Source organism: Elephas maximus, chromosome X, assembly GCF_024166365.1.
Source record: "Elephas maximus indicus isolate mEleMax1 chromosome X, mEleMax1 primary haplotype, whole genome shotgun sequence".
Lineage (NCBI taxonomy): Eukaryota > Metazoa > Chordata > Mammalia > Proboscidea > Elephantidae > Elephas > Elephas maximus.
The window spans coordinates 100,421,084-100,440,948 of NC_064846.1; the positions used below are offsets into that span (position 1 = coordinate 100,421,084).

At 37.6% G+C, this 19,865-nt stretch overlaps 1 protein-coding gene across 8 annotated transcripts in view; it reads right to left on the bottom strand.

Moving 5' to 3' along the window:
- The window catches only part of EDA (ectodysplasin A), a 637,692-nt gene that overhangs the window by 358,609 nt on the left and 259,218 nt on the right, over positions 1 to 19,865 (bottom strand). Inside the window, exon 2 of one of the 8 annotated variants that reach the window (XM_049871685.1) lies at positions 1,921 to 19,551. The exons of the other annotated variants lie outside the window; for them this stretch is intronic. Within the exon in view, the coding sequence (XP_049727642.1) occupies positions 19,450 to 19,551 (102 nt within the window). The 3' untranslated portion in view covers positions 1,921 to 19,449. Of the gene's footprint in view, positions 1 to 1,920; positions 19,552 to 19,865 lie in introns of those variants that run through there. 8 annotated transcript variants of the gene reach the window in all.

The window sequence follows — 19,865 nt, forward strand, 5'->3', positions numbered from 1 at the left end:
TGTAGGGGTGGGGTTCCTCGAGAAATGACATACTTGAAAAACCATTGTTCCAAAGCATCAATTTTTAATTTATAGGCAGTGATATGTATATTACAGTTTGACTTACAGATTTTATCCAAATCATTTTAAGTTAAAGTGACTTGAAGTTTATTTTGACTTGAGAATTTCATGCTAACCATTGAGAAGATTATTAATACCCTGGAATGCTATCTTAGATGACAAGGTGTCAGAGTGATAGAGATGTCATCCAGAGAATGTTGTTTCTTAGAGAAACAAAATTATCACAGCTCCAGTTATGTATAATATAGTCTCTTTATAAAAATATGGGAGAGAAGATTATCTGATAAAGGTTTTATTTGGATGACATCATTAAAGAAAGGTAAGGAGGAAAAAAGTAGTAAATATTAAAGAGAGAGAGAGAGAAAGGAAAACTACTAACAATTTACCTTAATAGGGAATTTCCAGTAGGATGCAGAAAATAAAAAGTAAGGAATGGATAAGGGTGGTAAGGTTTTAAGAAAGATGAAATGGGGAAGAAAAAGATCTATGAGCAAGTTTCAGTGCTAGACCAAGGTAACTCGTTGCCATCGAGTCAATTCTGACCCATAGTGGCCCTACAGGACAGAGGAGAACTGCCCCCATAAGGGTTTGCAAGGAGTGGCTGGTGGACTCGAACTGCCAACCTTTCGGTTAGCAGCCATATCACTTAACCACTGCATCACCAGGGCTCCAGACCAAGGTGGTGGCAAAGAAAAAAGGGAAGGAGGAATATTAAGTTTCTTTTGGTCTAATCTCATTATCCTTTCTCTTTTCAGTTCAAAAAATTGTCTCTTCTGGCCATCTTTCCCTTTCTGGATAGGTCATCATTGTCCCTATTATATTTACTGACGCCAAATCAAGATTTATAAGAGCAGAGTCTCCCCAAAGATACTGGCAGGTCAGTGTTAGTCTAGTTTTCTAAAGAAAGTAAAGTTCAGTGCAGTTGACAGATGAAATGCAATTAAAATGTAAAGCTTCAGTGAAAAGGTGGTGGAGTAGGCAGCTCCAAGCTTCCATTTCCCCACAGAAACATTGAAAAAACAAATAGAAACTGTCAGAACCGACTATGTCAGAATTCTGGAAAAACTCAAAGATTTACAACAACCAAGTGAACACTGAATCAAGAAAAAGGCAACTTAAAAATGATAGAAAAGATGGGTAGATTTTTTACTGTCTGTATCCCTGGCTTGGTGGATGGCTTGAAATAGCAATTCACGTTCCCAACGTGGGATCATAGTCCTTGGTCTTGGATGGAAGCAGAGCAGATCTTATTAACAAATTATTGATTTTCACTTTTCAGACTGAAGGACTGATGCGAGTTTCTCATATCTGTTTTGCCTTCCTCAGAACCAAGATCAGATTAAGGCATGTGAGGACCCTAAACACTGATTACCTGTGGTGCTCCCTCCTCTGCTTAACCATGCATTTGAACAGGATATATGAGTTATATATATACATGTATATATATGTGTGTGTGTGTGTGTGTGTGTCTTAGCTATCCATGATGTAACTTCTTTTTATGCAACTACAGTATTAGCAATTGAATACAAAAGGGGTGTATGCCATTTTAGTAGAATGAGACGAACTGGATTATAAAATCTTTCGTGGATGTGGGGTACTAAGATTTGCACTATACTATATACCACATTTTCTACAAAAAGAATATTCCACATATTCTGCAACAAAGAAAGTGAGTCAGAGTACTTAGTTGTTTCAACAATCAATGTTAAGTTCTGTTGATCTCCTACAATAAAATACTGACTTTCACGTATTTTGCATTAAATGGCTCATACTTCAATTTTGACGTTTTTTTCATAATAAATGCTATAATTATAAATGAACAAATGAAAAGATGTTATAAAAGAAAATTTAATGATCAGAAAACAACTACTACAACAAAGTACTATATTTTATTTTTAGATAGGTCTTTCATCTCTAACACGTTATAATTTAAAAAAAAACTATTCTTTGCTCTTACACATTGTTCAATGATTTCGTCACAGTTAAGCTGCTGAACAATATCTACTTCCATACATAATAAAAATAATGAATTAAGTCTTTTTTAATCATTGTTGTATGCTAGGGGTTTTTGAGTCTTTTTAGGGACAAAAATGAGTATTCTGTTGTGCAGTTTGTGATCATTTAAGTTAGGAATACACATAGAGCAATTTCAACATTGGAAAATACTCATTGGATTTTATCTTCTATTACGGAAACATTATGGAGCCCTAGTGGTGCAGTGGTTAAGAGCTTGGCTGCTAACCAAAAAGTCGGCAGTTCAAATCCACCAGCCTCTCCTTGGAAACCCTGTGAGGCAGTTCTACTCTGTCCTATAGGGTTGCTATGAGTCGGAATCAACTCCACGGCAACAGGTTTTTATGGAATCATACATGCCTCAAAAAGCAAAACAAGCCTACACGAGTAAAATTTGTCTTTCCTGAATCTGAAAACTTAGTTGTCATGTGAGAATGAAATTGTCACATTTCTCTGTAAAGGTTCGTATTTAAGTCATCAGGATAAGCCTGCACTAATTTCTAGAGTGCCCCTATGCATTCTTCACCAGGTATATCCACATTGTTTAAGAAGGAAAATTCTATTTGAAAGAACTTCACACAATTTTGCCCTTCTTTTCATGCAAGATTCAAGTGTGTTAACGATGGTGTAGTATGTGGTTATGTGAAATTGGTCTCTGTCACTTTATGGCGCTTCTGCAGCACTTCTGTCGTTTACTTGTTTCTTTCTAATGCTTCTGTAACAGTGAACTGCTTGATAATCAGTATTTGGAGCAAACAATGCCAACTGTTTGTTCTGCTGTGTTTTCAAAATCTTCCCTTAAATCATGTAAGTACCCTGTTAATGACTGCTACAGATCTGTGCCTTCGGAATCTTGGAGAGTTGACTCGGCTGATAAAAATGCTGCAATATATTATTCCCAATAACCAACGTAAATACACACTCTAGTGTTCGCATCCTGTTGCTAATGCTTTCAGCTTCTCTTTTGGTGTCTCCCTTTTGTGTCTGGTTTTCAGCAATATTTTCTAAGGCGTCTAGAATCTGAATATACAATTCTAGGATTGCACTCATTGCTCTAGCTTGTGCTTCCCAATGTGTATTAGAAAGACATTTTAATAGTTGATCATTGCTAAATATGTTTTCAGAACTGCCCATCGATGAGCAGAGGTGGCAAAAATTTGTGGAGCGAATGAACAGTAGGAAAAAAAATCAACTGCTTCTGGAAAACAATCTACTGTGCTACATCCTACAAGATTAAGTGAATGTGCAGCACATGGTATGAAAAAGGCATATTCATTACATTCTAAAATTTTCTGTTGCACGCCTTTATAATGTTCTGACGCACTGTCAGCTTTGTCATAGAACTGGCCCCCTGCACTTAGAAAAATCACTTTTGCAAACTTCACATATATAACGAAGTACTTGATTTGCAATTTCTTCACCGGTATAACTTAAGCTGGTAAATGTGATAAATCGCTTGACGGGTTTTCCATCTGCTGGAGATAGGTATCTTCAGACAATACTTTGCTGATCTGTATGAGAACGATCAGGAGTGGATTCTACAGACAAACTGAAATATCGAGCTATACGTATTTCAATGAAAATAGTTCATTGAACTTTATCACTGATTATTAATTCTTCGCATATTGTTTTAGACATATACAGTGGGTTGCCCTTTCCTGTGTTACCATATTTTGAGATGTGACCCGTTAAAAATGAATCAAATTTAGCAACAAGTTCGAGTAAAACTCCAAAATTTCCATTTTGTGGGGACCCAAACATTTCATGTCTTCCTTGAAAAGATAGTCCACATTTAGCGATTGTTACAATGACAGCAACAACGCATTGAAAACGGCTTTCCGATACTGATGTTCTTCATTAATTTGTTTTTCCAGTTGATGAGATAAGGCAAAACCATGTCTTCGGTTTAAATATGACAACATACAATTTCTGTGAATTGAACTGTTTTCATGTTTATCAGTCATATTCAAGTTGCACCTATCACTAAATCCATCCATAGCAAATTGAGAATTAAACGATTTAGGACTGAATACTTTGCAAATGAAAGAATATACAGAGGTGACCGATGGAGAATACAGTAGCCGCTTCGTCTTATAATTTTCACCATTAGCTTTGCACCCTGGAAATATATTCTGGCTACAGATCCTCGTTTGTTTAGCATCCAGAAATTTTCGACACAATTTTTCAAATGGTCCACTGTGATCTTGATAGTCACTTGCCCCTCTTTCAAACCAATAATTTACACCATTAAAAAAAAAGTTATTCCAGAAAGCCGGATATGTATTTCCGTTATTTATGGGGTCTGCAGATGTGATAATATCAGATTCTAAAATAGTCTCACTTTCTACACCGTTATTAATTTTTTCTTTTACTACAGGAAGGAATAGATGCAGAATTTGGAAGAAATTCTGTTATATTCATTTTGCTATTAGTAATTTCAGCACTAGCGGTACTAGTACAATGATTTGCACCCATTAAACTCGAGGGTTCAATGGAAGAAGTCTCTGCGGATTCATTACATTTTAAAAAGGAAGTTAATTTTGGAATCATCTTTAGGAATTCACAAATCCTTTTCTTTTTTCTGTGAGCTTTTGTTTTACTGCTACACTTAGTTGTTGCCATTTCATATTACCTGGATGGCAATTATTATGTCACTTTTTAAATTTGGACTTACCTTAGCAAACAAATTTGAATAATTTAAACAAAAAATTATAAAACAAAATTGACATTTGAATTTGCACATTAACACATAAAATTATATTTGAAAATTAGTAAGTAAAAAAATTGATTTGGAACATGTAATTTTGCTCTTCATGTCTGGGATGTTGTTGTTAGCTACCATCAAGTTGGTCCCAACTCATAGCAACCCTGTGTATAACAGAATGAAACACTGCCAGGTCCTGCACCATCCTCATGATTGTTGTTATGCTTGAGCCCATTGTTGCAACCGCTGTGTCAATCCATCTCATTGAGGTCATCCTCTTCTTCACTGACCCTGCACTTTACCAAGCATGATGTCCTTCCCCAGGGACTGGTCCCTCCTGATAACAAGTCCATAGTACGTGGGACAAAGTCTTGCTAGCCTCTCTTCTAAGGAACATTCTGGCTGTACTTCTTTCAAAATAGATTTGTTCGTTCTTTTGACAATCCATGGCATATTCAATATTCTTTGCCAACACCATAATTCAAAGGCGTCAGTTCTTCTTCAGTTTTCCTTATTTATTGCCCAGCTTTCGCTTGTATATGAGGCAGTTGAAAACACCATGGCTTGAGTCAGAAGTCAGAAGCACCTTAGTCCTCAAAGTGACATCTTTGCTTTTTAACTCTTTAAAGAGGTCTTCTGCAGCAGATTTGCCTAATGCATTGTGTCGTTTGATTTCTTGGCTGCTGTTTCCATGGGTCTTGATTGTGGATCCAAGTAAAATGAAATCCTTGACAACTTCAATCTTTTCTCCATTTATCATGATGTTGCTTATTGGTCCAGTTGTGAGGATTTTTGTTTTCTTTATGTTGAGGTGTAATCCACAGTCTTTGATCTTCATCAGTAAATTCTTCAAGTCCTCTTCACTTTCAGCAAGCAAGGTTGTGTCATCTGCATAACGCAGGTTGTCAATGAGTCTCAAATACTGATATCCTGTTCTTCTTCATATACTCCAGCTTCTCGGATTATATGCTCAGCACACAGATTGAATAAGTATGGCGAAAGGGTACAACCCTGATGCATACTTTTCCTTATTTTAAACTATGAAATATTCCCTTGTTCTGTTTGAACGACTACCTCTTGATCTATGAGCACAATTAAGTGTTCTGGAATTCCCGTTCTTCTAAGTGTTATCCATAATTTGTTATGATCCATACAGTCGAATGCTTTTGCATAGTCAATAAAACACAGGTAAACATCCTTCTGGTATTCTCTGCTTTCGGCCATGATCCATCTGACATCAGCAGTGATATTCCCGGCTCTACATCATCTTCTGAATCCGGCTTGAATTTCTGGAAGTTCCCTGTCGATGTACTGCTGCAATCACTTTTGAGTGATCTTCGGCAAAATTTTACTTGTGTGTGATATTAATGATACTGTTTAATAATCTCCGCCTTCAGTTATATCATCTTTCTTGGGAATTGGAACAAATATGGATCTCTTCCAGTTGGTTGGCCAGGTAGCTACCTTCCAAATTTCTTGGCATAGACAAGTGACCACTTCCAGTGCTGCATCCTTTTGTTGAAACATCTCCATTGGTATTTGGTCAATTCCTGGAGCCATGTTTTTCGGTAATGTCTTCAGTGCAGATTGGACTTTTTTCTTCAGTACCATCAGTTCTTGATCATAAGCTACCTCCTGACATGACTGAACGTCAACTAATACTTTTTTGGTACAGTGACTCTGTGTACTCGTTCCATCTTCTTTTGACGCTTCCTGCATCATTTAGTATTTTCCCCATGGAATCCTTCACTATTGCAACTCGAGGCTTGAATTTTTTCCAGTCAAAAGAATTAGTACTTACAAGGCAGTCAGAAATAATTTCATTAATTTCTCATACGATGTTTGTTGGTGGGCCCTTCACAGATCTCCACAAGCGTTTTTTGTCTTGAAATAATGTTTAAAAACATATGCACTCACTTTCCATCCTTTAATGCTGCATCTTCACAGTTCATTGGACTCCTACTGACACCCAACAGGGACAAGAATGATTGCAAAGAGCATGATACAAATACAAGGGTCTGCTCAATCTGAAGGCGCATTTTGGTTGGCTTTGAGCAGGAAAGGATCAAATACATCACGAATCACTTGATTATAGTACAGCTGGCATGATCTTATGTGATTCACATGAGAGAACTGAATGTACGGTCATACCCAATGGGTCCAAAATGAAAAGGAAAACATAATTGTTATCGTATTCAAAATTTATAAAATGTACATTTTATTTTTTTGTGCAATTGTTCAACTCCCATATTAAGAGATACATACATAATTGATGTAACAATAGCTCCACTTCTCAACGAGTAAGTCTGTTTTGCGAGTCATAACAACATCAAACATTTTTTAAAAAGTCAGTCTGAAGTGAAATCGAAAATAAAACACAATGATATAATTTTTATTATCTAAATATTCATTTATTTACTCAATGAATTTTTCGGTTTCCTTACACAGAGACATGTAAATATTCTGATAAAATACAAATGCAGTGTTTTGTTAAATGCCCTTTGTTTCTTTCTTGGAAGATGAATGAATAAATAAATATTGAATTTTGCATTCTCTTAATGTGCCTAATACCTCATTTATTAGTACAGGTAGAGTACTATCAAGCACTGTGTCCCATGCAACAGACAATAAAAGATGAAACTCACTTGATCCAGAAATTAAAATTTTTTGTGTTAGGTAAATATTAATATTTTCAGTATTTTTTGGATGTTTGCTATGTTAGTATTATATTAAATTATTACCCATGTTAGCATTATATTATATTAAATTTATGTCAGATTGTGTCCGTGTGTATGTCAAACATATTTTAAAGTTAAAGTTACGATCACTATTGTTTACAAAACTTAGTTACATAACTGTATGTAAATGCTATACATTTAAAAAGTAACTAGACTGAATCCATTGCAATGTTCAATTTATTCAATTCCTTCATTTTTGTGCACCATCTGGGACTGGAGAGCATATCCTTGTGTTTGTATCATGGCAAAGAGTATAGCTGGCCCTCCTGGCTGGAGTTGCTGTATCAGCAGATGTGGATATACAAGACAGTTCTCTCAAAATGGATCAGAGACCTGTTATCTATTAATATAATCTATCTTTGCCCAGTAACCGCTCATGTTGGATCCGGTTGCATATTGGGTGAATGTAACAAGAGTTAGACTCGACGGCCCACTCCCACCTCTTGTTATTTGAAAGAAATAGTATATTCTGAAGAGATCTGGCAAGATAAGGAGTTTAAATTGCACTGGAGGGGACCCAAAGGAGACAGATGTCAATGAACGTATTGAAGCGGTAGGGGCCTCATAGATTAAACAACTTTGCACGTGGGTGCCCTGGTGACCCCGTGTGAACTTTATTTCCAGTTGGCACATTCTCATGCACTGGAGCTGGCATCAGTTTCATTTAGTGCCCTGCCAGTTCCCTTCCACTGTGGCACTTGCTTTTCCTTGTGTCCTGTCTGCTTGACATCCATAGGTCTTTGCTTTGGACAACTGATGCCCCTGTTTTGTTGATGCCCTAAGCACGTGCTTACCTTGCTTACTGGGTAATCCACCCCTGCTCAGAACTTACTCAGGTCAGAAAAATGGCAGACATTTTGCTAGAAAACACCATAAGGTGAACAATCAATCCATAGCCATCTAGGGCAAAAGAGTACAATTGAGACATACCTAAGGCCTGGGAGGAAATGCCAGGGAGAGAATTTCCTTGGGAAATCAACCAAAACAAAACCGATTGCTGTCAAGTCAATTCCAACTCTTGGTGACTCCATGTGTAACACAGCAAAACTACTCTGTGGCATTTTCTTGGCTGTAATCTTTACAGAGGCAGATCACCAAGACTTTCTTCTGCAGTGCTGCTGGGTGGGTTCAAACAGCCAACCTTTAGGTTAGTAGTTGAGTGCAAACCATTTGCACCACCCAGGGACCTTTTGGGAAATAGGGCATTCAAAATCACCCATTTACACCAGTATTGTGGGTTGAATTGTATCCCCCAAAATTTATTTGTATGTCCTAACCTGTGAATGTGACCTGGTTTGGAACTAGGGGTTTTGAAGATGTTATCAGTTAACATGAGTTCATACCAAGTAGGGTGTGTACTAATCCAATCTGATTGGTGAACTATAAAAAAGGAGATGAGACACAGAGAGAGACAGGGAATATGGCAATATGACAATGGAATTATGCTGCAGCTGAAAGCCAAGGAATGTCTGGTTCTCCCAGAAGCCAGGTGAGACAAGAAAGGATCTTTCCCTAGATCCTTCAGAGAGAACATGGCCCAGATGACACCATGATTTGGACTGCTAGCCTTTAGAACTGTGAGATAAATAAATTCTGTTCTTATAAATCAGCCATTTGTGGTATTTTGTTACAACAACCCTAGGAAACTAATACAATCAGGGAATTTAGAAAGCCATGTGCATACCAAGGGTAAGATGCATGTACAGAAAAAAAGCAAAAAAAAAAAAAAACCTAAGCTTTTACCATGGGCTGATCTCTTGGCTCAGTGTAAACTTGGCTAAGTGTTGAATAAATATGCAAGCACAGAGCCATTCTGCAAAGACTGGCAGGGGTGCTTTTGTTGGTGCTGTTGTTTTCATTGGAAACCCTGGTGGCGTAGTGGCTAAGTGCTACGGCTGCTAAGCAAAGGATCAGCAGTTGGAATCTGCCAGGCACTCCTTGGAAACTCTATGTGGCAGGTCTACTCTGTCCTATAGGGCCGCTACGAGTCAGAATTGACTCGATGGCAATGGGTTTGGTTTTTTTTTTTTTTTTTGGTTGTTTTGTTTTACTTTCTCGTGTTCAAGAAAATCTCTCTCAAAATACTAACTGAACACAAGCTAAAGGAGCAGAGATTTCAGTGACCACAAACAATAAAGAATACTGCCTCTGCAAAAGTAGTTTGGAAAAGTCCCTAAACCAACAGACTACTACAGCATTCAACAATCAAAAAAATTAATAGTAAACCTAGGAATGGGGGAGAATTGTATTTCTAGAGTTACCACAAAAAAAGTTCAAGTGTCCACTTTTCAACAACAACAAAGTCACAGAGCATACAAAGAAACAGAAAGGGAAAGCCCATTCACAGGAATAAAATAAAGAAACAAGAATCACCCCTGAGGAAGCCCAGGTTGGGCTTATTAGCCAAAGACCTTAAAACAGCTGTCTTAAATATGTTCGAAGAGTTAAAGGAAAACATAGACCAAAAAATAAAGGAAATTAAAAATGATGTATAAACAAAATGAGAATATCAATAAATAGATAGAAATTATTAAAAAGAACCAAACAGAAGTTCTGAAGCTGAAAAGTATAATAACTGAAATGAAAAATTCCCTAGAGGAGATCAACAGCAGATTTGGGCAAGCAGAAGAACAAATCATCAAACTTGAAGATAGAACAATTAAAATTATCCAGTCTGAGGAGAAGAAAGAAAAAAGAATGAGGAAAGTTGAACCAAGCCCAAAGGATCTTTGGGACACCATTAAGGACACCAGCATATGCATTGTGAGAGTCCTAGAGGAAGAGAAAGGGGCAGAAAGAATACTTGAAGACATAATGGCCAAAACTTCCCAATTCTGACAAAAGACATGGATCTACACTACAAGAAACTCAGTGAACTCCAAGTATGATAAAATCAGAGATTCACACCGGGACACAATATAATCAAACTATCAAAAGCCAAAGACTAAGAAAGAATCTTGAAAGCAGCAAGAGAGAAGCACATCAACATGTAAAATGTACAAGAGACACTCAATTGGATTAACAGCCTATTTCTCATCATAAACCACGGCAGCCAGGAAGGCAGTGGGATGACATATTTAAAGTGCTGAAAGGAAGAAACCATCGCCCAAGAATTCAATATTCACCAAAACTGTCCATCAGAAATGAAGGAGTGGCTCCCGGAAGACAGCAGTGTGAGAAGGTCTACACTTGTTCCCCACACACGATCAACAAGGAAAACAAATAGAAATCTGTAGGGCCAACTCTAATAAGTCTAAAAGGCAATTAGAGGGTTGCAGCAACTAAGCAAACACTGAATCCAAAAAAGCAACTTTTAAGAAGTATGAAAACTTTTTTTTTTTTCCTTCTGCCTAGGTCCATCCTTCTCCTGGCTCAGCTGATGTGCCACAGACCATGGCCCATACTCTCAGAGATGGGGCTTCATCTTTGACTCTGTAGTGTGCAGACTTCTCTGTAGTGTGCAGAGAAGACTATTGTGTGTATGCGTGTGTGTATTCTGATCTGTCCAGCAGCTGCTCAAAAAACTGAACTGGAGTGTTCATGCTCCCTTCAGTGTGACTTACCTCTGAGATCATGTGGGATGGAAAGGGAGTTGAAAGCAATGCCTGAAGGCTGTGCCCATTCTTAGACATCTGGGACTAAATAGTGTAAGTGGAACATACAGTGAAACTCTTGAAAACAGAAGAAAGAGAGGATCTTAAAAGCAGCAATAGAGAAGTTAATTGTCACATACAAGGGATACTATTTAAGACTAAGTACAATTTCTCCTTAGAAACCTTGGAGGCCAAAAGGAAGTGGGATAACATATTTAAAGTGCTGAAAGAAAACTGTCAACCAAGATTTTTATATCCAGAAAAACTATCTTTCAAGAATGAGGGCAAAATTAAGACATTACCAGGTAAACAAAAACTGAGGGAGTTTGTTACTTAGAACTGCCAAATTCATACAGACAGAAAGTAGATAGAGATTACCAGAGGATGGTGTGGGAGAAGGGAAGGAATCAGGAATTATTGCTTAATGGGTACTGAGTTTCTTTTTGGATTGAAGAAAAAGTTGTAGAAATATATAGTGATGATGGTTGTACAACATTGTGAATATAATTAATGTCACTGAATTATACACTTAAACATGGTTAAAGTGGCAAATGTTATGTTATATATATTTTACCACAATGAAAATTGTTTTAAAAGGCAAAAACAAAACAAAAAACCCAGAAGCAAACCAAAACAAAAAACAAACACCCAGAGCAAGTTTTCAGGGGTGTTAGAAGTGTTCTGTGTCCTGATTGTGCCAGTGGTTACACAAATCTATACACGTGTCAAAATTCAGAGAAGTATAGATTGAAAAAGTCAATTTGATTCTATGTAATTCAAGTATATCCCACCTGAATTTAGAGACAATCTCAAGAATAGACTTGATGTGTTGAACACTAATGACCAATGACCAGATGAGTTGTGGAATGACATCAAGGACATCATACATGGAGAAAGCAAAAAGTAATTAAAAAGACAGGAGAGAAAGGAAAGACCTAAATGGATGTCAGAAGGGACTCTGAAACTTGCTCTTGAACATCGAGTAGCAAAAGCAAAAGGCAAAATGAAGTAAAAGAGGTGAACAGAAGATTTTGTAGGCAGCTTGAAAAGACAAAGTAAAGTATTATGATGACATGTGCAAAGACCTAGAGATAGAAAACCAAAAGGAGAGAACATGTTCAGCATTTCTCACGCTCAAAGAATTGAAGAAAAAATTCAAGCCTCAAGTTGCAATACCAAAGGATTCTATGGTGAAAATATTAAACGACGCAGGCAATATCAAAAGAAGATGGAAGGAATACACAGAGTCGTGATACCAAAAAAAATTGGTTGACGTTCAACCATTTCAGGAGGTAACATATGACCAGGAAATGGTGGTACTGAAGAAAGAAGTCCAAGCTGCACTGAAGACATTGCTAAAAAACAGGACTCCAGGAATTGACAGAATATCAATTGAGATGTTTCAACAATTGGATGCAGAGCTTGAAGTGCTCACTTGTGTATGTCAAGAAATTTGGAAGACAGCTACCTTGCCAACTGACTGGAAGAGATCATATTATGCCTATTCCCCAGAAAGGTGATCCATCCAAATGCAGAAATTATCATTAATATCACATCAATTATCATTAATATCTCCAGAGAACTGCCAGAAATTCAAGCCAGATTTAGAAGAGGATGTGGAACCAGGGATATCATTGCTGATGTCAGATGGATCCTGGCTGAAAGCAGAGAATACCAGAAAGATGTTTACCTGTGTTTTATTGACTATGCTATTCGACTGTGTGGGCCATAACAAATTATGGATTACATTATGGAGAATGGGAATTCTGGAACACTTAATTGTGCTTATGAGGAATCTGTACATGGATCAAGAAGCAATCACTCGAACAGAACAAGGGGATGGTTTAAAGTCAGGAAAGGTGTGTTCCAGGGTTGTATCTTTTCACCATGCCTAGTCAATTTATATGATAAGCAAATAATCTGAGAAGCTGGACTATATGAAGAAGAACGGGGCATCAGGATTGGAGGAAGACTCATTAACAACCTGTGTTATGCACATGACACAACCCTGCTTGCTGAAAGTGAAGAGGACTTGAAGTACTTACTGATGAAGATCAAAGACCACAGCCTTCAGCACGGATTACAGCTCAACATAAAGAAAATAAAAATCCTCACACCTGGACCAATAAGCAACATCATGATAAACAGAGAAAAGATTGAGGTTGTCAAGGATTTCATTTTACTTGGGTCCACAATAAACACTCATGAAAGCAGCAGTCAAGAAATCAAAAAGATGCATTGCATTGGGCAAATCTGCTTGCAAAAGTCCTCTTTAAATGTTGAAAAGCAAAGATGTCACCTTGAGGACTAAGTTGTGCCTGACCCAAGCTATGGTGTTTTCATTCGCCTCATATGCATGTGAGAGCTGGACAATGAATAAGGAAGACAGAAGAAGGAGAATTACACCTTTGAATTGCGGTGTTGGAAAAGAATATTGAATATACCATGGAATGCCAAAAGAATAAACAAATCTGTCTTGGAAGAAGTAAAACCAGAATGCTCCTGAAAAGCAAGGATGGTGAGACTATATTTCACATACTTAGGGTATGTTATCAGGAGGGATCAGTCACTGGAGAAGGACATCATGCTCGGTAAAGTAGAAGGTTAGCGAAAAAGAGGAAGACCATCAAGGAGATGGATTGACACAGTGGCTGCAACAATTGGCACAAGCATAGCATCATTTGTGAGGATGGCACGTTGTTTTGTGCGTCAGGGTCACTATGAGTTGGAATCAACTCGACAGTACCTAACAACAACAACAAATTAAAAAATACTTTTAAAAAAAAGAGTGAAAAAATTATCTAAAGCCTCAAATCTCATTTGTTTATTTTAAACCTTATTCCTGCTAGTCACTCATTGCTGTATCCTTTTTATCCACAAGGCACTAAAGTTAACCTATGCAGTGGACAGAAAACTCCAAATCATGCTGTGTAATGAGGTCCAAACATAACACACCAAGTCGCTGATTTTTTATTCAGTAAGTGAGGTTATTTTAGTGTTTAATAATTCACCTTCATTATAATGCCAATGTTGAGGTCACATAAGGGAGCAGTTGCAGCATTCTGTAGGCATAATTCATAGCTTACCATTCAATCTGGATACTTCAGTTGCAGTGCAATATTTCCAAATTGATAAATCTGAGTATCTTTAGATAGCATACAATTTGCTCCCTTTAGAAAACACTTTCATTCACCAGTAAACTTCTCATCAGAGACTTTTGAATGCCCATCAATGTATGTTCCTGTAATAGACACTTAGATACAAAAGCCAAAAAATAGGAAGTAAATTTCTTTCTGAAAGGTCAGTTTAAAATGGATATACTGACATGGTCACATGCAAAATAGGTGAACCATTAAAGAAAGGCCAAGAGGCTTCTAAGAAATTGGCTTTGTTCCCATCAACGCCTGGTTGCCCTGTCTATTTCTAGAAAATATTTTCATACTTTAAATGCATTTATGCAAGGGCACCAGGAGTTGTATCCTACCAACCATACTTGTAAATTTTATCTTGAGACATGAATGCTAAAAGGACCCTCCAAAAAGCATCAAATTGGAAACTTCCTCCCAAAGCACAATTCAGAGGCATAAGTGGCTAATATCACAACTGTATTTTCCATAGACAGCAACTAATCCAAAGTCATAGCCATTTTTTCTGTGCATAAGGCGACATGTATTTCTAGCTAACAATAAAAGTAGCCCCTTACTAACTTCCTGTGCTAAGAAATAAACACTATCCTTTCCCATTACTATGAAGAATATTATATTACCTAGCAACGTTTTAGTTATTGACCTTGCTGAGCTATAATGATATTGACTTTTATTAATTTCATATTTCAGCAGACAGTGAAGTAAAATCACCTTTTCCCCTTCCTTTTCTCTCATTTCCACTCCATTCAGATGGCTTAATGAATGTATTGACCACTTACTGATTTGCATCATCTTAAAAATTACTTTGAAAAGTAAATTTGGAAAGAATACCATTTCTGTTTGGAGGTGGGCTGGGTACTTTTGAAGCCCTGGCTGTCCAAAGTACACACACCTGAATTATGCACACTGCACTAAATGTCTCAAAATGCTTTATTCAGCCAGTTGGAGACATGAGTTTGACACTGAAGAGTGCAGCACTTTCTACAGGAATAATGCCTCTTGTGGATAGTCAAGAGGTCTTTGTTAAAAGCCTCCCTCACAGGGGGGAAAAGTGAACCAGGGGAGTGCTGGCTGGAAGCTTCTTAGCAGTTTAGGGAAGGAAGACTTATTAGAGACAAAAGGGAATATATGCAATCTTTTCCAACAGAGGGGATGTGGGCCTGGGAGTTGCAAGTCATTCTAGGATAAAAGAGATTGGGCAGTCACTTCAAACCTTTGACAACTAGATTTCTATTCAGTAAAAATTCACACTACCACCCATCTGTCCATTTGTTGTATTGTGGTGGCCTGCATGTTGCTATGATGCTGGGAGCTATGCCTCCAATATTTCAAATACTGGCAGGGTCACCTGTGGTGGATGAGTTTTATCAGAGCTTCAAGACTAGGAAAGACTAGGAAGAAAGGCCTGGTGATCTACTTCCAAAAGTTAGGCAATGAAAACCCTATGGATCACAGGACTGGGCAACATTTTGTTCTGTTATATATAAGGTTGCTACAGTTGGAACTGACTTGATGGCAACTAACAACAACAACAACAAAAATCACAACCTCCTGTTTGTAAACCCCATTGCCGTTGAGTCGATTCCAACTCATAGCGACCCTATAGGACAGAGTAAAACTGCCCCCTAGGGTTTTCAAGGAGAGGCTGGTGGATTTGAACTGCCAACCTTTTGGTTAGCAGCCAAACTCTTAACCACTATGCCGCCATGGCTCCACCCTGTTTGTAAAGTATTGTTATAGTCCCTTGTCACCATCGATAGCATCCGTTTTTGAAAAGTAAAGGTAAGGGGTTACCTACTGGACATATATACCAACATCTCACCTTTCTAGGTAATTTATCCAGCACTGCAACTATACAGAATTAGCCAACAACCTAGAAGACAGCTAAAAAATACGTTCTAAGAATGATCAAACTGAAAGATGTTCTTTACTCCTAAGAACATAACGTTAGGGTTGAGTTCTCATAAGAGAACTTCTTAGGTCCTTACTCAATGCGCAGTCATTCTTAAAATTGTGTCTAAAAGTAACAAGCATATTTATCTGGTTTCCAAGGCACAATTGATTAGGAGTAGGGGAGCTGCTAGATACATCAAGTAGTATCAGCTGACAATAGTGGAAGAGGTTAAAGAACTATAAAAGCAGACATGAAATGTTAAAAGCATAGCCATCTGGGGATATTTAGTGTAGGGGCAAGCAGTCCTATTCATAATAATTGTATGTAACAATCGTAGTAAAGCGAAGCAAAGCAAAGCAAAAAAAAAAAAAAACCTGATGTTGACAATGATGTTAAAACTCTATCCTTGCCTTGATTTTGTCCCCTGGTATCATCACACCCACAGCTTCATGCAGAAAGCCTTCTTGAGGCACTGTGGTACAATGGCGGCGGGGAGCGGGGGGAGTGGGAGGGACAAGGCAGTTACGAGTATGTGGATTTAGATGCATCAGTTAATCATTAAGTCTCAGACATTTTTCTGTAAAATGTGGACACTACTACTTCCCTCACAGGATTGTCCCATGAGGGGAAAATTAGATGCTGTATGTAAAAGCACTTCATAAAATATAAATTACTATGCAAATAAATCAAAACCACAAAGACATACCATTTCATACCCACTAGGCTGGCTATCATCAAAAAAGGAAAAATAACAAATGCTGGAGAGGATGTGGAGAACTGGAACCCTTGTGCATTGCTGGTGGGAATGTAAAACAGTGCAGTCACTGTGGAAAACAGGTCAGTGGCTCCTCAAAAAGTTAAACACAGAATTACCATATAACCCAGCAATTCCACTCTGAGGTCTATATCCAAAAGAATTGAAAGCAGGGACTAAAACAGATACTTGTAAGCCTGGTGGATTTTAACTGCCGGCCTTTTGGTTAGCAGCCATAGCTCTTAACCACTATGCTACCAGGGTTTCCAACCAATGTTCATAGCAGCATTATTCATAATAACCCAAAGGTATAAACAAACCAAGTGTCCATCAACAGATGAGTATACAAATGTAGTATATCCATACAACACAATATTATTCAGCTTTAAAGAGAAATGAAGTTCTGATACATGCTATGACATGGATGAACCTTGAAAACAGTATGCTTAGACATGAAAGGACAAATTGTATGATCTCACTTATATGAAATATCTAGAACAGGCAAATACATAGAGACAGAAAGTAGATTAGTGGTTACCAGGGGTGGAGGGGGGAAGGAGGGAACCGGGGTGTTATTGATTAAGGGGTACAGAGCTTTAATTTGGAGCGATTAAAAAGTTTTGGAAATAGATAACAGTGATGGTTGCCCAACATTGTGAATGTAATTAATGCCACCTGATTGTACACTTAAAAATGGTTAAAATGGCAAATTTTGTTATATTTTACCACAATAGAAAGTGAAATATATACATATATATGTACATAGATATCTACGTATATGTATATACACTCACACACATAGTGCTAAACAAATGGTAGCTCTCCATTTCCTTTTTCCAAAATGAGAATAAGAAACCATATCAGTTGTCTTAGCTTTTTCATAATCTTCTGGGCTTTCTACTTTAATATATCCTCTTACATTTGCAAGGAATTATGGTATCAACACTCTAGCTAAACCTGAACATTACAGGCATTGTTGATTCCTCCCTTTCCATTTGTATTAAGCAGTGACCCTGTCCGTCTTCCTAACCTTCCTTATAGCTTTCCCTTTCTTTCTATTTTCTGTAATATACCATGTCAAGACTAGTTAAATCCTCATTTCTAACTGGTTCTCCTATATCTAGTATTCCCCTACTCATTCAAGCTTTCCTATACCTGCTCTAAATACAGCTTTGTGTATGTCATTCCATGAATCAAAAGCTTTCACTGGCTTCCCACTGCCTTCAGGATAAAATTCAAATTCATAAAATTGGCATTTATAAAAACTCCCAGATCTCAAGGAAATTATGCTACCTCTAAGAAATTTGTTCATTTTTACCCTATGGACACCTGCAAATCCTATAACTAATATTTTCCCCCTTGATCTGCCTGCTAAGAAGCTCAGAGTGAAATTTAGAGCACAACCATAAAGGCCTCAATTACTATATACTTGGTGTATTGACCTTACTCTGGCTTCATTTTATTTTATTTTATTTTATTTTATTTATTTTTTAAATTTTTATTGTGCTTTAAGTGAAAGTTTACAAATCAAGTCAGTCTCTCATACAAAAATTCATATATACCTTGCTATATACTCCTAGTTGCTCTCCCCCTAATGAGACAGAACACTCCTTCTCTCCACCCGGTATTTCCGTGTCCATTCAGCCAGCTTCTGTCCCCGTCTGCCTTCTCATCTCCCTTCCGAACAGGAGCTGCCCACATAGTCTCATGTGTCTACTTCATCTAAGAAGCTCACTTCTCACCAGTATCGTTTTCTATCTTATAGTCCAGTCCAATTCCTGTCTGAATGTTTTCTTAATAGATTTTATTATGTCAGTTTACCTAGATGGCCCTTGAAACCATGGTCCCCAACCTCTGCCCCTGCTACACTGGCCTTCGAAGTGTTCGGTTTATTCAGGAAACTTCTTCGCTTTTGGTTTAGTCCAATTGTGCTGACCTCTCCTGTGTTGTGTGTTGTCTTTCCCTTCACCTAAAATAGTTGTCTACTATCTAATTAGTGAATACCCCTCTCAGTCATCGGTTGTAGCCAGGTACCATCTAGTTCTTCCAACCTTGGCTTCATTTTAGTTTTAATATTTATTTTCCTTTCATACCTATTTTTTGTCAATTTATTAATACTGTTTTGTATATATTTCTCAGTAAGCCAACTCAAATCCTTGTAGGCAGAGTATAAAATGATATTCTGAGACCAAATAAAATACATGACTATATGAACGCAGGTGGAAAAAGCCTGGGTAGTAAGAGAAAGGGCAGGAACGAGAATAAGGATATGGTCACTGATGTGAACATCAGTGTTAGTTCAATTGTAAGGGAAGTAGAGAGAGCCCTTTGGAGAACATTTACTATGAGAGCTTGTAATGAGCTAACATGGAATCAGATAAAAGACGATAACAAACCTGTCTCTGACAACATCTCTGAAAATAGGAAGTTCTGCTGCTAATGTTTTGTCTTAAAATATTTCACCAAACAAACATTTAAGGAAGGTAAAGCTAAGTAGAATATGACAATGACTTACATTTGTACTGCTCTGCTGCTTACAAATCACTTTCACATATAGTATCTCACTGGAACCATTAGGGGCTTTTTTATCCTCTGATGGTGAAGCCATTCATACTGACAAGAAGCTGTTGCAAGCAGTATTCTCCAGATCTGGGATTTTAAAGATGTGGTAATTGCTGTATTACAGAGTCTTATTTTATGTTGTTTGTCCTCTCTAAATCTTCCTCTGTTGGCATTTTACCTTGTTTTCTAAATCACCAGGCTCTACCATGCCAATGTCAATCTGATCTCTACCCATTTTTGTGTTCAGCCTCTTTTCAGACATACTACCCAGCTCTCATTTCTTTCTTTGCACTCCCCAGCCCCAAAAGGACAGCCTTCCACTTTTTTGCACGCCTGGGCCACTCCCACTTCACCTCCGCTGTTCCAAAAAAGCACTTGTTTTTGCAGTGTTTCAGCTATAA